This window comes from Chiloscyllium punctatum, chromosome 26, assembly GCF_047496795.1.
Source record: "Chiloscyllium punctatum isolate Juve2018m chromosome 26, sChiPun1.3, whole genome shotgun sequence".
Taxonomy (NCBI): Eukaryota; Metazoa; Chordata; class Chondrichthyes; order Orectolobiformes; family Hemiscylliidae; genus Chiloscyllium; species Chiloscyllium punctatum.
Genome location: NC_092764.1, coordinates 33,313,636 through 33,329,858, shown reverse-complemented (window position 1 = coordinate 33,329,858; position 16,223 = coordinate 33,313,636). Strand labels below are relative to the sequence as shown.

The 16,223-nt window shown below is 40.9% G+C and overlaps 1 protein-coding gene across 1 annotated transcript in view; it reads right to left on the bottom strand.

The window, feature by feature from the left end:
- Positions 1–1,778: 1,778 nt before the first annotated feature.
- Positions 1,779–16,223, bottom strand: part of dpep1 (dipeptidase 1) — a 44,502-nt gene continuing 30,057 nt past the window's right edge. The window contains exons 8-10 of the mRNA XM_072595680.1: positions 12,024–12,099; positions 5,014–5,149; positions 1,779–2,373 (exon numbers count right to left, since the gene is read on the bottom strand). Of these exons, the coding sequence (XP_072451781.1) occupies positions 2,215–2,373; positions 5,014–5,149; positions 12,024–12,099 (371 nt within the window). The 3' untranslated portion in view covers positions 1,779–2,214. The remainder of the gene's footprint in view (positions 2,374–5,013; positions 5,150–12,023; positions 12,100–16,223) is intronic.

The following is a 16,223-nucleotide window of genomic DNA, read 5'->3' as shown; positions in this document are numbered from 1 at the left end:
AGAACCCCCTAAGACTAATATAAATATCGGGAAATGGACTATAAAATATTAAAGTCACCTCTACATCTCTAAGTATTCGGTTCTGAGGAAGGGTAACTTGACCCAAAACGTTAACTCTGGTTCCTCTCCACAGATGCTACCAGACTTGCTGAGCTTTCCCAGCAGTTTCTATTTTTGTTTCTAAGTATTATAGTTGTACTCATGGAATAAGTTTTCTTTTATACAGAAACTGTGTAGTATGTTACTTTTGTTAGCGATTGAAACAGATCATGTTAGTGTTTAAGAATAAATCAAGTGGACAGTTGAAGGAAAAGGGGATTAACATAGACTGGTTCAAACAGCCTGTTTGAATAGTGCTCGTCTTACATAATTATCAAGTCATGAAATAATTCTGTCTTTGAAGCAATATTTTTGGCTAAACTTTAGAGAGACATTTACATAACATGAAATAGACACTATCTTCAGACCTACAGACAAACCAACGGAACACCCATGGGATCTCCGATATCAGGGTTCTTAACAGAGACAGTAATGTAAAGACATGAACAAATAGCTCTGTCGCCCATCCAACCCAAACTTTGGGTCCGCAACGTGGATGACACCTATGTCATCACTAAACAAAACAAATTTGAGAAAACCTTCAAGACCATCAATAATACCCTTACTGGCATAAAATTCACTTAAAAAGGAGGAAAACAACAACAAACTGACATTCTTAGATGTCACAGTAGAGTGAACAGCCAATGGGGAACTTCAAACCAGTGTCTACAGGAAAACACCACATAGGGACCAAATATTGAACTACAAAAGCAATCACACACTGCAGCACAGAGGAACTACGCAGAGCAGAGGAAAATCACCTCTACAGTGTATTCAAAAAGAATGGGTACCTAATGAACAAGTCCGCAGATTTCTCAGCAACAAACTCAAACAAGCAGACAAAACACACCCAGAAACCCTAGTCACTCTCCCCTACATCAAAGACATCCCAGAAATGACTGCCAGACTACTCAGACCCCTTGGCATCATGGTAGCCCACCAACACATTAAAACAGCAGTTAATGAACTTGAAAGACCCTATACAGACAAAAAGCAAAACTAATGTCATTTACAAAATACAGTACAAAGACTGTAACAGACATTACATTGGATAAACAGGCAAAAAACTAGCCACCAGGAAGCATGAACATCAACTAGCCACAAAACAACATGACCCTCTCTCACTACTATCCTTAGATACAGATGGGGAAAGATACCACTTCGACTGGGACAACATATCCTTCCTAGGACAAGCCAAACAGAGACATGCACAAGAATTCCTGGAAGCAACTGGAACTCTGTCAACAAACACATTGACTTGTACCTGATTTACCACCCCCTGAGAAAAAGAACAGGAAATGACATCACCAACCCAAAGAAACCTAAACATATAAATAGAAAGCAGAAATCATCAGCAATACTTCGTCCAGAGACTCACTGAAGATGTGGTGATGAAATGTCTGAAAATGAACCTTCCAGCTCAGCGAGCAAATCTACATCCAGAATCTCAACCTTGATTTTAATGTTGGAATTCAGGTTCTGTTGCAACATTTCAGTTCATACACTAATATCCAAAAGAGAGGGAAGGATGCATCACTGAAATTGTTCTTGTCCTCCATGAGTACAACTATAATACTTAGAAACAAAATTAGAAATTGTTGGAAATCTGTGGAGAGAAGCCAGAGTTAACATTTCAGGTCAAGTGACCCTTCCTCAGAACCTAATACTTAGAGGCTACCAGTAAAGCTTTGTGTGGGTAGTAAGGGCCAGATTGTCTGGTTGTTGTGAAGAAATTATGGGTGTGTGTTAATTAGAGATATAGTGTTGCACAATGGAACTTATACATTTCACTCATTACAACATCCAGAGTAACTACGAGATATGGCCGGCCAAAAATAAAACATGTTTTATACAAATCGGTCTTTGAAAGTATTCAGATAATGGAAAATACGTTAAAATTATCTAAAAGATGGACATGTTTTAGGGAAATAAACTGAAATGACATCCATCTTTATTAATACATGTTTTTGCACAATTTCTGGCAATACTACAGTGAGTAATTGGAAAAAGGCCCATGAAAATTCTGCTTCTATTTTTTTCTTTGTATTCAAATTTTTTTTTGGGAAGCTGCAATATTTAAGGGTTACTGTGGTACATACATTCTTTATTTAACTCTTATACTAATATATAATATGCTAGGCAAGCTAATGAGATAACTGGAGGAAATAACACCAGTGGGGTTCCATTATTTTGATAGCCATAGCCAGTTCTACATTCATTCTGAACCTGTTCATAAGGAATGGGCTCATCAGCACCAGGAGAGTTGGATTTAATCTAGAAAACAAGCAGAAACATATATATATATATATATATATAATACATATGTTAACACAAATAGTCTATTATCATTTAGAGCTTGAACATTGCTAAAAGGAAACATTATATTAAACCTTTTCATCTTTCACAGATCATGACTGAAATGTAAGTAAAACAACTTTTGAAAAGAAACACTTCAAATGGCATGGGAAAGGGCAGCTATTGGTTGGACTATAGTTGACACAGTTAAAATTCTTGCTGCATCTCTTTTGGTAAGCTCATGGCAGATCTGATTGAAACCTCATATCTGTATTCCTGCATATTTGGTATTCTTTTCCTCCCATGTTTGACAAAAATCTGCCTTAAAAATACTTAAGAACTCTGCTTCCACCACTTTTTCAGAAAGTAAGTTTCAAAGACATATGACTCTAAAAAGGGAAAAAAAAAGCCTGATCTCATTTTTAAATTTTTAATTAGTGACCCCCTAGTTCTAAGTTCTCCGATAAAAGGAAACATCTACCCTATCAAGACTCCTGAGGATCTTATTTAATCAAGTCAACTCTTACTCTTCTAAACTCCATCAGTTACAAGCCCACAAGTAAACCTTCTGTGAACTGCCTCCAGTCCATTTAAATGCTTCCTTAATATAAGGTGGCCAATGCTATGCTTTGTACTCCAGATATGGTGTCACAAATGCCCTGTATAACTGGAGCAGAAACATCCTACTTCTGCATTGAATCTCCCTCTCAATAAATAAGAACTTTCCATTCACGTTCCAAATTACTTGCTGTAAATGCACACTAACCTTTTTGATGCCTGTGTGAAGACACCTCCGATCCCTTTGTATCTCACAGCTCTGGATCTTCCAGTATTTCGATAATATATTTCTTTTATATTTTCATGCCAACATGGACAACTTCACATTCTCCCCACATTATAATTTATTTGACACATTTTTGTCTTCTCATCCCAAGCCATATCTTTTCATAGCCTCCTTATGTACTTTTCTTAACTTACATTCCTACCTATTTTTGTGCTATCAGAAAATGTGTAAACCAATTTTCTGCCCCTTCATCAAATCATTGTAGTCTTTGTATAAGTCTTTAGAAAAAGTGAATCTACACACTATCATCTTCCCAACTATTAAGTTTTCTCTTCATCAACAAATCAAGAATATATTGCAAGAAACTTAAGATGTCATTGTTCTGCTATTGCAGCTTAATTGTGATCCTCCCCAGCTCTTTTCCCATGGCGCAAGTTCAATAATTAGTCTTTCATTGTCAGATCATTTTTTCACCAGAAATTTATCATGAATAAGACTAAATTAACTAGTATCAATCATGTAGCTGTGATACCCTGTGGATCAGCATCTGTCTTCATCCTGATGTGGCATTCCACTGGTAACCTTTCCTTTCAGTGGTATGGGTTTCGGGATACTGTTACTAATATTACTCTTTTTGGTTCCAGACAGCTTTCCTGCCTGTCATTGCCCTCCTAGGCCATTTCAAATGTCTAACTCAGTGAGACTTGCAAACTTTGAATTTGTGAACAGTCGACCTTTGGGGCAGATGACAGGGTTGAAAATATATACAGTCTTGAAGTTAATACATCTGGCTAAGTGTTTCTGCTAATAATGTTGGGAAATATTTTAATTAATAATATTGGAAACTGTAAAGACACTTGTTGCGGATCAGGTGGTCAGATATAGAGATAGGGCTTAATGAAGCTGAGACTCTGAAGTAAGCTGTGTTATCACTATGAACTCAGTAGTCATGTATTAATGTTCTATGAAGAAGTTGGACTGTGCAGTATGGAATGTAATGCTCTGTAGCTAGAACATCATTTAGAGTTTTAAAACAGTGTTTACCATTAACTAAGCAGTCTGATCTGAGCTTGTATCAGACCTGAAGAGCTCACATTAGAACCTAATGCAACAAGAGCCACTTGATTCCTAATCTTATCATAGTTTTGATCCAGACATTGACATTAAGCTAATTGTCATAGCAAAGGTGGGAGTTGTTGTCCTCAAGGCACTATTTGACCACTTAATGAAACTGACATTTATGAGAGTCAAGGGAAAAATCCACCAGCTGTTGGAGTTGATGTCACAGGGAATGAAAAATGCCGTTTTTTAAACTTTATCTCAATTAATCCCAGCATTCCATCTCACAGCTATAGGATGAACAGGTGCTTATTCATCATTCTATTCATAATTTATCTCTTTCATTGCAACATTTAACTTTGTTGCTAATTATTTTGGTGTATGCACAAATTGATTTTAATGGTATATGAGTCAAAGTGATCTACTGGATTGCTATAAGAAAACAATGCATCAACTGCTAATGCTTCTAAATTTTTGGCACAAATTTCTGTCCAAAAGAGCAGCAGTGATGAAAATAGCATGTTTGCTGTTATATAGATCTGTAGGTTAGATTCACACACCTACTCACCTTGTGGAAGCTGTTATACCACATTGTCAATAAAATGACTGCAGAGTGTGAAAGTTATTTTGGTTTTACTGGGGTTAGTGTGGGAGGTGGTCAGTCAGTTAAGTCTGATGCTGAGCTTCAGCTGGTCAACATAAAAGGCAGGTTATTTTAAAGATAAATTTCTCAAAATAAGGTCATAAAGACCTTTTTTGAAATGATATATGCTCACCTTTTCCACTTGCTCAAAGACTCGTAGGAAGTTTCCTCCAAGTGCTGCTTTCACATCTTTATCAGTCCAATTTCTTCTCAATAGTTCAGCTACTAAGTCTGGATAGAAGGACACATCTTCCAAACCTGCAGGAAGTCTTCAAGTGTTCAGGAAAAAAAATAAACTGTAAGCCAGTTACTTAATGGTGTGGTAATTCATTTAGGTCTGACTTGCTGTTGACATGCATGCATATTTTCCAATCAGGGTTAAAAGTTTCTGGCTGATTTTCCCCCTACCTAACCTAGGACCATGAACACCGTCTGCAATGTTGCTGTTGGTTACCACATTCCGAAATTGGATTGTTCTCTTCATGTCTCAGTACCACTTGAGAGTGTACCCATATGCTCCTTTCAATGGGAGAGCTGAACTATAATGACATTTTTCAACAATATTTTGAATAATTTAGTCACAAGAAAGAACTTATTATTTATTCCAACCAATGTTTAGGAAAGTGACATAAGGCAGGTTTAAGAAAATCTCTCAGAGTAAAAGATCCATGAGGAAACAGTGACCATAATATGGTAGAATTTAACATTTAGTTTGAGAGTGTGAAATCTGGATTGACACAACTGTGCTGACATTAAGTAAAGATAAATCCATAAAAGTGGAGGCAAAATTAGCAGGAGTGGACAGGAAAGGAGTTTTGCAGAAAATTAGGTGAGGAAAAGTAGCAGGCATTTAAGAAAATAGTCAAGTTTCACAATGAAGACTGATGTAATGATAAAAGTGTACAAAATTATAAGGGATATAAATTTTTCTCTTTAATAGAGGGATCAATTACTATGGATTAAAGATAAGGGCAGCAGGTTCAGAAGGGATTTATGGAGAATTTCTTTCACCCAGAGTGTGGTGGGTATCTAGAAATCACTGCCTTAAAGGGTAGTAGAGGTGGGAACTATTACAAAATTTAAGTACTTTGATGAACACTTGAAACATCATAGTGTAAAACGCTACGGGCCAAGTGCTGGAAAATGGGATGAGTTGATGAGTGCTTGATGACTAGCACAGACATGATAGACTAAAGGGACTCTTTCTGTGTTGTAACACTGTATCACTCTATAAGGATTCTAGAAAGTGGATAGTGGTTGATCAATTAAGTTAAGGCTAGTGCCAAATAAAAAATAAAATAATCAAAAAAGATAGCCAGAACTTCTTTAATTGTATTAAAAGGAAGAGAGAAGTCAAAGTGAATATTGAGCCCTTAGAGAAAGAGACTTGAGAAATAATCATGGGGAACCACAAAATGGCACTGTGGCTCAGTGGTTGGCATACATTTTCAAGATAGCAACCTGTAACTATTTGAATGGCTCAATGATCAGTGCTAGGGTTGTGTTTACTTACAATGGTTTGCATGGAGAAAGTGAATATACTATAGCCCACGCTGACACAAAAATAAGTGGAAAGGCTAGTGGTGAGTTACTTCTTATGGAGTGTCCAGCGGAATATAGACATGTTGAATGAATGTGCTAAAACTGGTAGATGGAATACAATGTGAGGAAATGTTAAGTTAGGAACTTTGGCAGGAGATGACTGCAGAATGGGATTTGTGAGTCATCATGAATAACTCTCAAAAAGCTAGCACAAAGGTTCAGTGGATAAGAGGGAAGGCAAATGGGATATTTCAAGATCATTGGCCTTTATTTCAAAGGGAATGGATAATAAAAAAAAGAGAGGTCTTGTTAAACTCTAGAAGGCATTAGCTAGCTTAAATACTGTGAACAGTTTTGGTCCCATTATCTGAACCAAGATATACTGCAATGGAGGTAGTCTGGAGAAGGTTCATACATTGATCATGCATGTAGCACGAACAGCCAAGTTTCTGGTATGGAGACTGGGTCTAACACAATGGGGCGTATGTCGGCTTCAAAGAGATCAATTGTGTGAGGGGAGCATCTAGTCCGAGGCAGAGACAGATGTTTCTGTGGCCAGCAGTGAAAGATCAGAATGGTGTGTTGCCTTCCTGGTGCCAAGATCAAGGATATCTCAGAGTGGGTGCAGAATGTTTCAAGGCGGAGAGGGACCAGCAGGAGGTCATTGTATACATTGGAACAAATTACATAGGAATGGAAAAGGATGAGATTCTAAAGGGAGAATATAGAGAGTTAGGCTGGAATTCAAGAGTAATAATATCTGGATTACTCCTGGTGCTGTGAGTTGTGATGGTAGGAACAGGAGGATAGAGCAGATGAATGTGTGGCTGAGGAGCTGGTGTATGGGAGAAGGGGTCACATTTTTGGACCATTGGAGTCTCTTCTGGGGTAGAAGTTACCTGTACAAGAAGGGTGGATTGCACTTGAATTGGAAGGAGACTAATATACTGGCAGGAAGATTTGCTAGAGCTGTTCAGGAGGATTTAAACTCGTAAGGTGGGTGAATGGGACCCAGGAAAATAGTAAGGAAAGAGATCAAGCTGAGACTGGTACAGTTGAGAATGGAAGTGAGTCAAACAATCAAGGCAGGCAAGGACAAATCAGAGAATAAGGTAAGACTGATAAACTAAACTGCATTTATTTGAATGCAAGAGGTCTAACAGGGAAGGCAGATGAACACCGGGCGTGGTTAGAAACATGGGACTGAGATATCATAACAATTACAGAAACGTGGCTCAGGGATGGACAGGACTGGTACCTTAATGTTCCAGGATACAAGTGCTACAGGAAGGACAGAAAGGGAGGCAAGAGAGGAGGGGCTGTGACGTTTTTGATAAGGGATAGAATTACAGCTGTACTGAGGGAGGATATTCCCGGAAATACGTCCAGGGAAGTTATTTGGGTTGCACTGAGAAGTAAGAAAGGGATGATCACCTTATTGGGACTGTCAGAGGGAAATTGAGAAACAAACTTGTAAGGAGATTTGTTATCTGTAAGAATCTGCTGCCTCAGAGCGCCAGAGACCCGGGTTCAATTCCCGACGCAGGCGACTGTGTGGAGTTTGCACATTCTCCCCGTGTCTGCGTGGGTTTCCTCCAGGTGTTCCGGTTTCCTCCCACAGTCCAAAGATGTGCAGGTCAGGTGAATTGGCCATGCTAAATTGCTCGTAGTGTTAGGTAAAGGGGTAAATGTAGGGGAATGGGTGGGTTGTGCTTTGGCGGGCCGGTGTGGACTTGTTGGGCTGAAGGGCCTGTTTTCACACTGTAAGTAATCTAATCTAATCTAAAATAATAAGGTGGTTATGGTAGGGGATTTTAACTTTCCAAGCATAGACTAGGACTGCCATAGTGTTAAGGGTTTAGATGGAGAGGAATTTGTTAAGTGTGTACAAGAAAAAATTCTGATTCAATATGTGGATGTACCTCCTAGAGAAGGTGCAAAACTTGACCTACTCTTGGGAAATATGGCAGGGCAGGTGACTGAGGTGTCAGTGGGGGAGCACTTTGGGGCCAGAGACTATAATTCTATTAGTTTTGAATTAGTGATGGAAAAGGATAGACCAGATCTAAAAGTTGAAGTTCTAAATTGGAGAAAGACTAATTTTAACTGTATTAGGCAAGAACTTTCAAAAGTTGATTGGAGGCAGATTTTCACAGGCTGGAAAATGGGAAGCCTTCAGAAATGAGGTAATGAGAGTCCAGCGAAAGTATATTGCTGTTAGGGTGAAAGGAAAGGCTGGTAGGTATAGGGAATGCTGGATGACTAAAGAAATTGAGGGTTTGTTTAAGAAAAAGTAGGAAGCATATGTCAGGTATAGACAGGATGGATCGAGTGAATCCTTAGAGTATGAAGGTATACCTACCAGGGAAATCAGGAGGGCAAAAAGGGGACATGAAATAGCTTTAGCAAAAAGAGTTAAGGAGAATCTAAAGGGTTCTTACAAATACCTTAAGAACAAAAGAGTAAGTCGAGAGAGAATACGGTCCCTCAAAGATCAGCAAGGCAGCCTTTGTGTGGAGCCACAGGTGATGGTGATGATACTAAACAAGTATTTTGCATCAAGTGCTTACTATGGAGAAGGACATAGAAGATATAGAGGGGAAATATGTAGGGATATAGTTGGTGACATCTTGAAAAATGTCCATATTTCAGAGGAGCAAGTACTGGATGTCTTGAAACTCAAAAGTGGATAAGTTCCTGATCAGGTGTACCCTAGAACTCTGTGGGAAGCTAGAGAAGTGATTGCTGGGCCTTTTGCTGAGATATTTGTATCATCGATAGTCACAGGTGAGGTGTTGGAAGACTGGAGGTTGGCTAATGTAGTCCCACTATTTAAGAAAGGTGGTAAAGAAAAGCCAGGGAACTATAGACCAGTGATCCTGATGTTGGTAGTGGGCAAGTTGTTGGAGGGAATCCTGAGGAACAGGATGTACATGTATTTAGAAAGGCAAGGGCTGATTAGGGATAGTCAACATGGCTTTGTGCATGGGAAATCATGTCTCACAAACTTGATTGAGTTATTTTTTAAGAAGTAACAAAGAGGATTGATGAGGGCAGAGTGGTGGACTTCAGTAAGGTGTTTTCCCCATGGGAGACTGATTAGCAAGGTTAGATCTCATGGAATACAAGGAGAACTAGCCATTTGGATACAGAACTGGCTCAAAGGAAGAAGACAGAGGGTGGTGGTGGAGGGTTGTTTTTCAGACTGGAGGCCTGTGACCAGTGGAGTACCACAAGGATCGGTGCTGGGTCCACTACTTTTCATTATTTATATAAACGATTTGGATGTGAGCATAAGAGGTACAGTTCGTAAGTTTGCAGATGACATCAAAATTGGAGGTGTAGTGGACAGCGAAGAGGGTTACCTTGGATTATAACGGGATCTTGATCAGGTGGACCAAAGGGCTAAGAAGTGGCATGTGGAGTTTAATTGAGATAAATGTGAGGTGCTGCATTTTGGGATAGCTAATCTTAGCAGGATTTATACACTGAATGGTAAGGTAGTAGGGAGTGTTGCTGAACAAAGAGCCCTTGGAGTGCAGATAGTGAAGAAGGCGTTTGGTATGCTTTTTTTTATTGGTCAGAGTATTGAGTACAGGAGTTGGGAGGTCATGTTGCGGCTGTACCGGACATTGGTTAGGCCCCTTTTGGAACAGTGTGTGCAATTCTGGTCTTCCTCCTATCAGAAGGATGTTGTGAAACTTGAAAGGGTTCAGAAAAGATTTGCAAGGATGTTGCCTGGGTTAGAGGGTTTGAGCTATAGTGAGAGATTGAATAGGCTGGGGCTGTTTTTGCTGGAGTGTCGAAGGCTGAGAGGTGACCTTATAGAGGTTTATAAAATCAGAGGGGCATGGATAGGATAAATACACAAAGTCTACTGGTAGAGTCTAGAACTAGAGGGCAGAGGTTTAGGGTGAGAGGGGAAAGATATAAAAGAGACCTAAAGGCAATGTTTTCACACACAGGGTGTTACGTGTATGGAATGAGCTGCCAGAGGAAATGGTAGAGGTTAGTACATTTGCAACATTTGAAAGGCATCTGGATGGATATATAAATAGGAAGGGTTTGGAGGGATATGGACCGGGTGCTGGCAAGTGGGACTAGATTGGGTTGGGATGTCTGGTCGGCATGGACGAGTTGGACCGAAGGGCCCGTTTCCAGGCTGTAAATCTCTATGACTCTATATGGAGGGATTTTCTTTGATGAGAGGTTGGTTAGGTTGGGCTGGTGCATATTGGAGTTCAGAAGAATGAGACATGATCTAACTGAAACATCAGATTGTTTTGGGACTTGACATGGTAGATGTGGAGAGGATTTTTCCCCTTTTGGGAGTCTAGGACCACAGGATAGAATTCAAGAGTAAGGGTTCACCCATTTAAGACAGAGATGAGGAGGAATTTCCTCTTTCAGAGAGTGATGAAATTGGCATTCTTTACTGCAGAGGGCTGTCATAGCTGGGTCACTAAGTAGACTCAAGGTTGTGACAGATTTTTAATCAGTAAGGAAATCAATGGTTACATAGATAAATCCAGAAAAGCAAGTTGCAGATAATTAGATCGGCCATGATCTCATTGAATGGAAGAATGGATTCAATGGCCTACTTCTACTCCTATGTCTTCTGGTCTTTTTTTCTACTTGCTTCATAGGAGCAGTTCACACAAGGCCAATCATACTGTGACACATAGGCTAATCATTCCAAGCACCAATGGATACAGTTTCAAATGATCTATCTTTCCTTGTATGATAAAGCCCATATTCCCGGCTTCAGTTGAGTATATCTACCCTAAACTGTTTATGATGCAACTATATCCTTCTTATATAATAAACCAAAACTCTACCCACTACACTAGGCATGGCCTTGTACATCAGTCAAAAAACATCACTACTCTTATATTTCCCTTGCAGCAGATGACAACTTTCCACTTATCTTCCTGATCACTGTTGTTCTTGATTGTTAAATTTTGGTGTTTCATGTACCAGGACCCTCAGGTCTCTATTCTGCAATCTCTCTCTATTTACATAATGTGTTGATTTTCTATTCTTCATGCCAAAGTGGACAAGTTCACATTTTTACATATTATTGTCCATTTGTCAACATTTTTTTTTAGATTACTTACAGTGTGGAAACAGGCCCTTCGGCCCAACAAGTCCACACCGCCCCGCCGAAGCGTAACCCACCCATACCCCTACATCTACATCTACCCCTTACCTAACACTACGGGCAATTTAGCATGGCCAATTCACCTGACCTGCACATCTTTGACTGTGGGAGGAAACCGGAGCACCCGGAGGAAACCCACGCAGACACGGGGAGAATGTGCAAACTCCACACAGTTGCCTGCGGCAGGAATTGAACCCGGGTCTCCAGCGCTGTGAGGCAGCAGTGCTAACCACTGTGCCACCTGTCAATTAACCTTATTCCCTTGAAGGCTTCTTATGTGCTCTTCAAAACTTACTTGCCTACTTATCCCTGTGTCATCAGCAATTATAACTTTGGACCCTTCAACTAAGTCATTCATGTACATTGCAAATAGTTTAGGCAGATGCAAATGAATTTCCGATAAGCAGAAGCATAGTAGCTAGATTGATATCAAGTATTACCTCGATACCCCATCGTAATCACCACCAAATCCTACAGCCTGGTAACCAGCAATCTTTTTGATGTGGTCAAAATGATCTAGAGAAATAATTTAAATGTCATGTCTTTTTTTTTAGCAATGTTTGAATTGCATTACAATAAATGTAACTGTTGAATTCAAAATTTGAGAAAATTGATTGTGACGTCTTTGAACTTCTTGCCAGGAATTGCTGGTAGATTCTCTGCCTGAGTAATAGCACTGTGGAAGTACTATCACTACATAGACCGCAGCAGAAGAATATAATGGGACCAAATTAGAAAAGTAATAAGAAATTTAACCAAATAAAAGCACATACAAATGATAAAAAAAATTGCCCCAGTAAACAAATACTTATGTTAAAAGAGAACAGTTGACACAAAATTGCATTTAATCCTTGCAAAGACATTATGATCAATATTGAAACTGTATCATGACACCATTATTACAATAGAAAATGAGGTGAAATATTAGAATGTTTTTGACTTTATTCACTTAAAATTCAAACAGGCCCAATGTCTCTATTGTGCTGTTTTAAGATATTTTAATTTACAAAATTTTCATTTTATGAAACTGTGGGACAAAACTGGGCACAATTATGTCTATTAAGTTAAAATTTTAAAAATGCATCACTTTATGGTGACCTGAAGCAATCCCTTTCAGGGGACTGGTTAGTTTACAGAGAAACAAAAGTGAAAAATCCCTGCATGCTTGGCCAAATTTTAAAATGGTGTCATGACACATAAAGTTAGCATATACAATGGAGGTGATGCATCTTTCAGACAGCCTGTATGGTTACCTCTTTATCTGAGACAAATGGTATCAGATATACATTAGGCAGAATTTGGGCATGGAATCAAGATTGGGGTTTGATGTGCTGTTTGATTTTCAAAAACGCAGATATGACGGGGTTCAGTTTCACCCCCACTGTCATAATAATCATAGTGTAGCAAATCACTCTTCAGTGATTGATTGAACTTCATGAATTAGTTTATTTAAAACAGTAAAACACTTTGCAAATTATGAAGCTGACATTGCAGCAAACCAACTGTTTTTTTCTGCTGAGGGAGGGTCACTCAACTTGAAATGTTAACTCTGATTTCTCTCCATAGCTGCAACCAGACCTGTTGAGCTTTTCCAGCAACTATTATTTTCTTGGTTCTTGTTTCTCTGCTGCTTGCAGACCCAAAACATACTAATTGTAAAACAGAACCACAATATTGTATATGCAAGCACTTGCAAGCAGTCTTAAAAGCAAAACACACATTTTACATTTAACTCCCTTCTAAAAGAAAGATGCTCTATTTACAATAAAAAATGAGAAGAAAGTGAGGACTGCAGATGCTGGAGATCAGAGTTGAAAAATGTGTTGCTGGAAAAGCGCAGCAGGTCAGGCAGCATCCAAGGAGTAGGAGAATCGACGTTTCAGGACACCACCCACGCCCTCCACCTCCTCCATGATTTTTGCTTCCCCGGTCCCCAGTGCCTTATCTTCACCATGGACATCCAGTCCCTGTACACCTCCATCCCCCATCACGAAGGACTCAAAGCCCTCCGCTTCTTCCTTTCCTGCTGTAACAACCAGTACCCTTCCACTGACACCCTCCTTCGACTGACTGAACTGGTCCTCACTCTGAACAACTTCTCTTTCCAATCCTCCCACTTCCTCCAAACCAAAGGAGTAGCCATGGGCACCCGCATGGGCCCCAGCTATACCTGCCTCTTCGTAGGATATGTGGAAGAGTCCATCTTCTGCATCTACACTGGCACCTTTTCCTTCGCTACATCGATGACTGTATCGGCGCTGCCTCGTGCTCCCACGAGGAGGTTGAACAGTTCATCCACTTTACCAACACCTTCCACCCCGATCTCAAATTTACCTGGACCGTCTCAGACTCCTCCCTCCCCTTCCTAGACCTTTCCATTTCTATCTCGGGCGACCGAATCAACACGGACATTTACTATAAACTGACCGACTCCCACAGCTACCTAGACTACACCTCCTCCCACCCTGGCCCCTGTAAAAACGCCATTCCATATTCCCAATTCCTTCTTCTCCGCTGCATCTGCTCCCAGGAGGACCAGTTCCAATACCGTACAACCCAGCTGGCCTCCTTCTTCAAAGACCGCAAGTTCCCCCCAGACGTGATCGACGATGCTCTCCACCGCATCTCCCCCACTTCCTGCTCCTCCACCCTTGAGCCCCGCCCCTCCAATCGCCACCAGGACAGAACCCCACTGGTCCTCACCTACCACCCCACCAACCTCCATATACATCGTATCATCTGTCATCATTTCTGCCACCTCCAAACAGACCCCACCACCAGGGATATATTTCCCCCCCTCCCCTATCAGCGTTCCGAAAAGACCACTCCCTCCGTGACTCCCTCATCAGGCCCACACCCCCCACCAACTCAACCTCAACTCCCGGCACCTTCCCCTGCAACCACAAGAAATGCAAAACATGCATCCACACCTCCCCCCCCCCCCCCCCCCCCCCCCCTTACTTCCCTCCAAGGCCCCAAGGCATCCTTCCATATCCACCACAAATTCGCCTGCACCTCTACACACATCATTTACTGCATCCGCTGCACCCGATGTGGCCTCCTCTATATTGGGGAGACAGGCCATCTACTTGTGGAACGTTTCAGAGAGCATCTCTGGGACACCCAGGCCAACCAACCCAACCAACCCAACCACCCCGCGGCTCAACACTTCAACTCCCCCTCCCACTCCACCAAGGACATGCAGGTCCTTGGACTCATCCATCGCCAGGCCATAGCAACATGACGGCTGGAGGAAGAGCGCCTCATCTTCCGCCTAGGAACCCTCCAACCACAAGGGATGAACTCAGACTTCTCCAGTTTCCTCATTTCCCCTCCCCCCACCTTGTCTCAGTCCCAACCCTCGAACTCAGCACCACCTTCCTAACTTGCAATCTTCTTCCTGACCTCTCCGTCCCCACCCCCACTCCGGCCTATCACCCTCACCTTAACCTCCTTCCACCTATCGCATTTCCAACGCCATTCCCCAAAGTCCCTCCTCCCTACCTTTTATCTTAGCCTCCTTGGCACACTTTCCTCATTCCTGAAGAAGGTCTCATGCCCAAAACGTCATTTCTCCTGCTCCTTGGATGCTGCCTGACATGCTGCGCTTTTCCAGCAACATATTTTCAGCTATCATTCCTGCTTGTCTTGTCAAGTTTTCCTTTCATGGACTGCAGTTGCTGTTCACTGACTGATCTAATTCCCCTTCAAGCTGCTTGAATGGTTCAGATATTTTTGGCATTTACCGTATTATTCTGTAAGAAATGTCAACTCATTTTAAAGCTTCTGGTTTTACACTCTGCATTTTTCTAACTTGGTCAAAGTTTTACTCTTCTGTTGATGCGATACATTTTTATTAATAACTGCCCAGCCTTTTCAACTTTTTTTTTGTTTTCTTTGCTGTCTAGACCTATTCCACTTGATGCTTCAGGTTGTTTTTGGTTTTCTCTGTGGCGGTTTGTGTTTTTTCACAAGACCATCATTACTAGCATTTATTTCTGAAAAGACTGTCTCGTGTTCGGTTTGCAGCTCCTTATTGTATATACTGATTTTGAAGGTCTATCATTTTGTCCAGCATCGGTTTGAATCCAAGCCAGTGTTTCTAGAGCTGTTCTTGCTGAGACAATTCATTGAAAGTGTGGGCATGTCCTGTCTTCTTGTCAACCAGCAATGTTTGCTGATACATAGCTTCTAATTCATCCTGCCCCCTTCCTTTCTCTTCAGTCATTTTTTTGAGCTGATCAGAGATATCCCCTAAAGACTTCATTATTTTGGAAGCTGTATTTTCCATTTTGGATTTATCCTGAGCAAATTGTTCAGTTTCTTCCTTATTGTATTTTCATATATGTCGCCACAGCGTCTGTTGAGATCTAAGCCTGACCACATCAGTAGAACATAGAACAATACAGTGCAGAACAGGCCCTTCGGCCCTCGATGTTGCGCTGACCTGTGAACTATTCTCAGCTCGTCCCCCTACACTGTCCCAAAATCATCCATGTGCTTATCTAAGGATCGTTTAAATCTCCCTAATGTGGCTGAGTTGACTACATGAGCAGGCAGGGCATTCCACGCCATTACCACTCTCTGTGTGAAGAAAATGAAGTGATCCTTGCTACTTCCATATTTATTCTACCTATGTG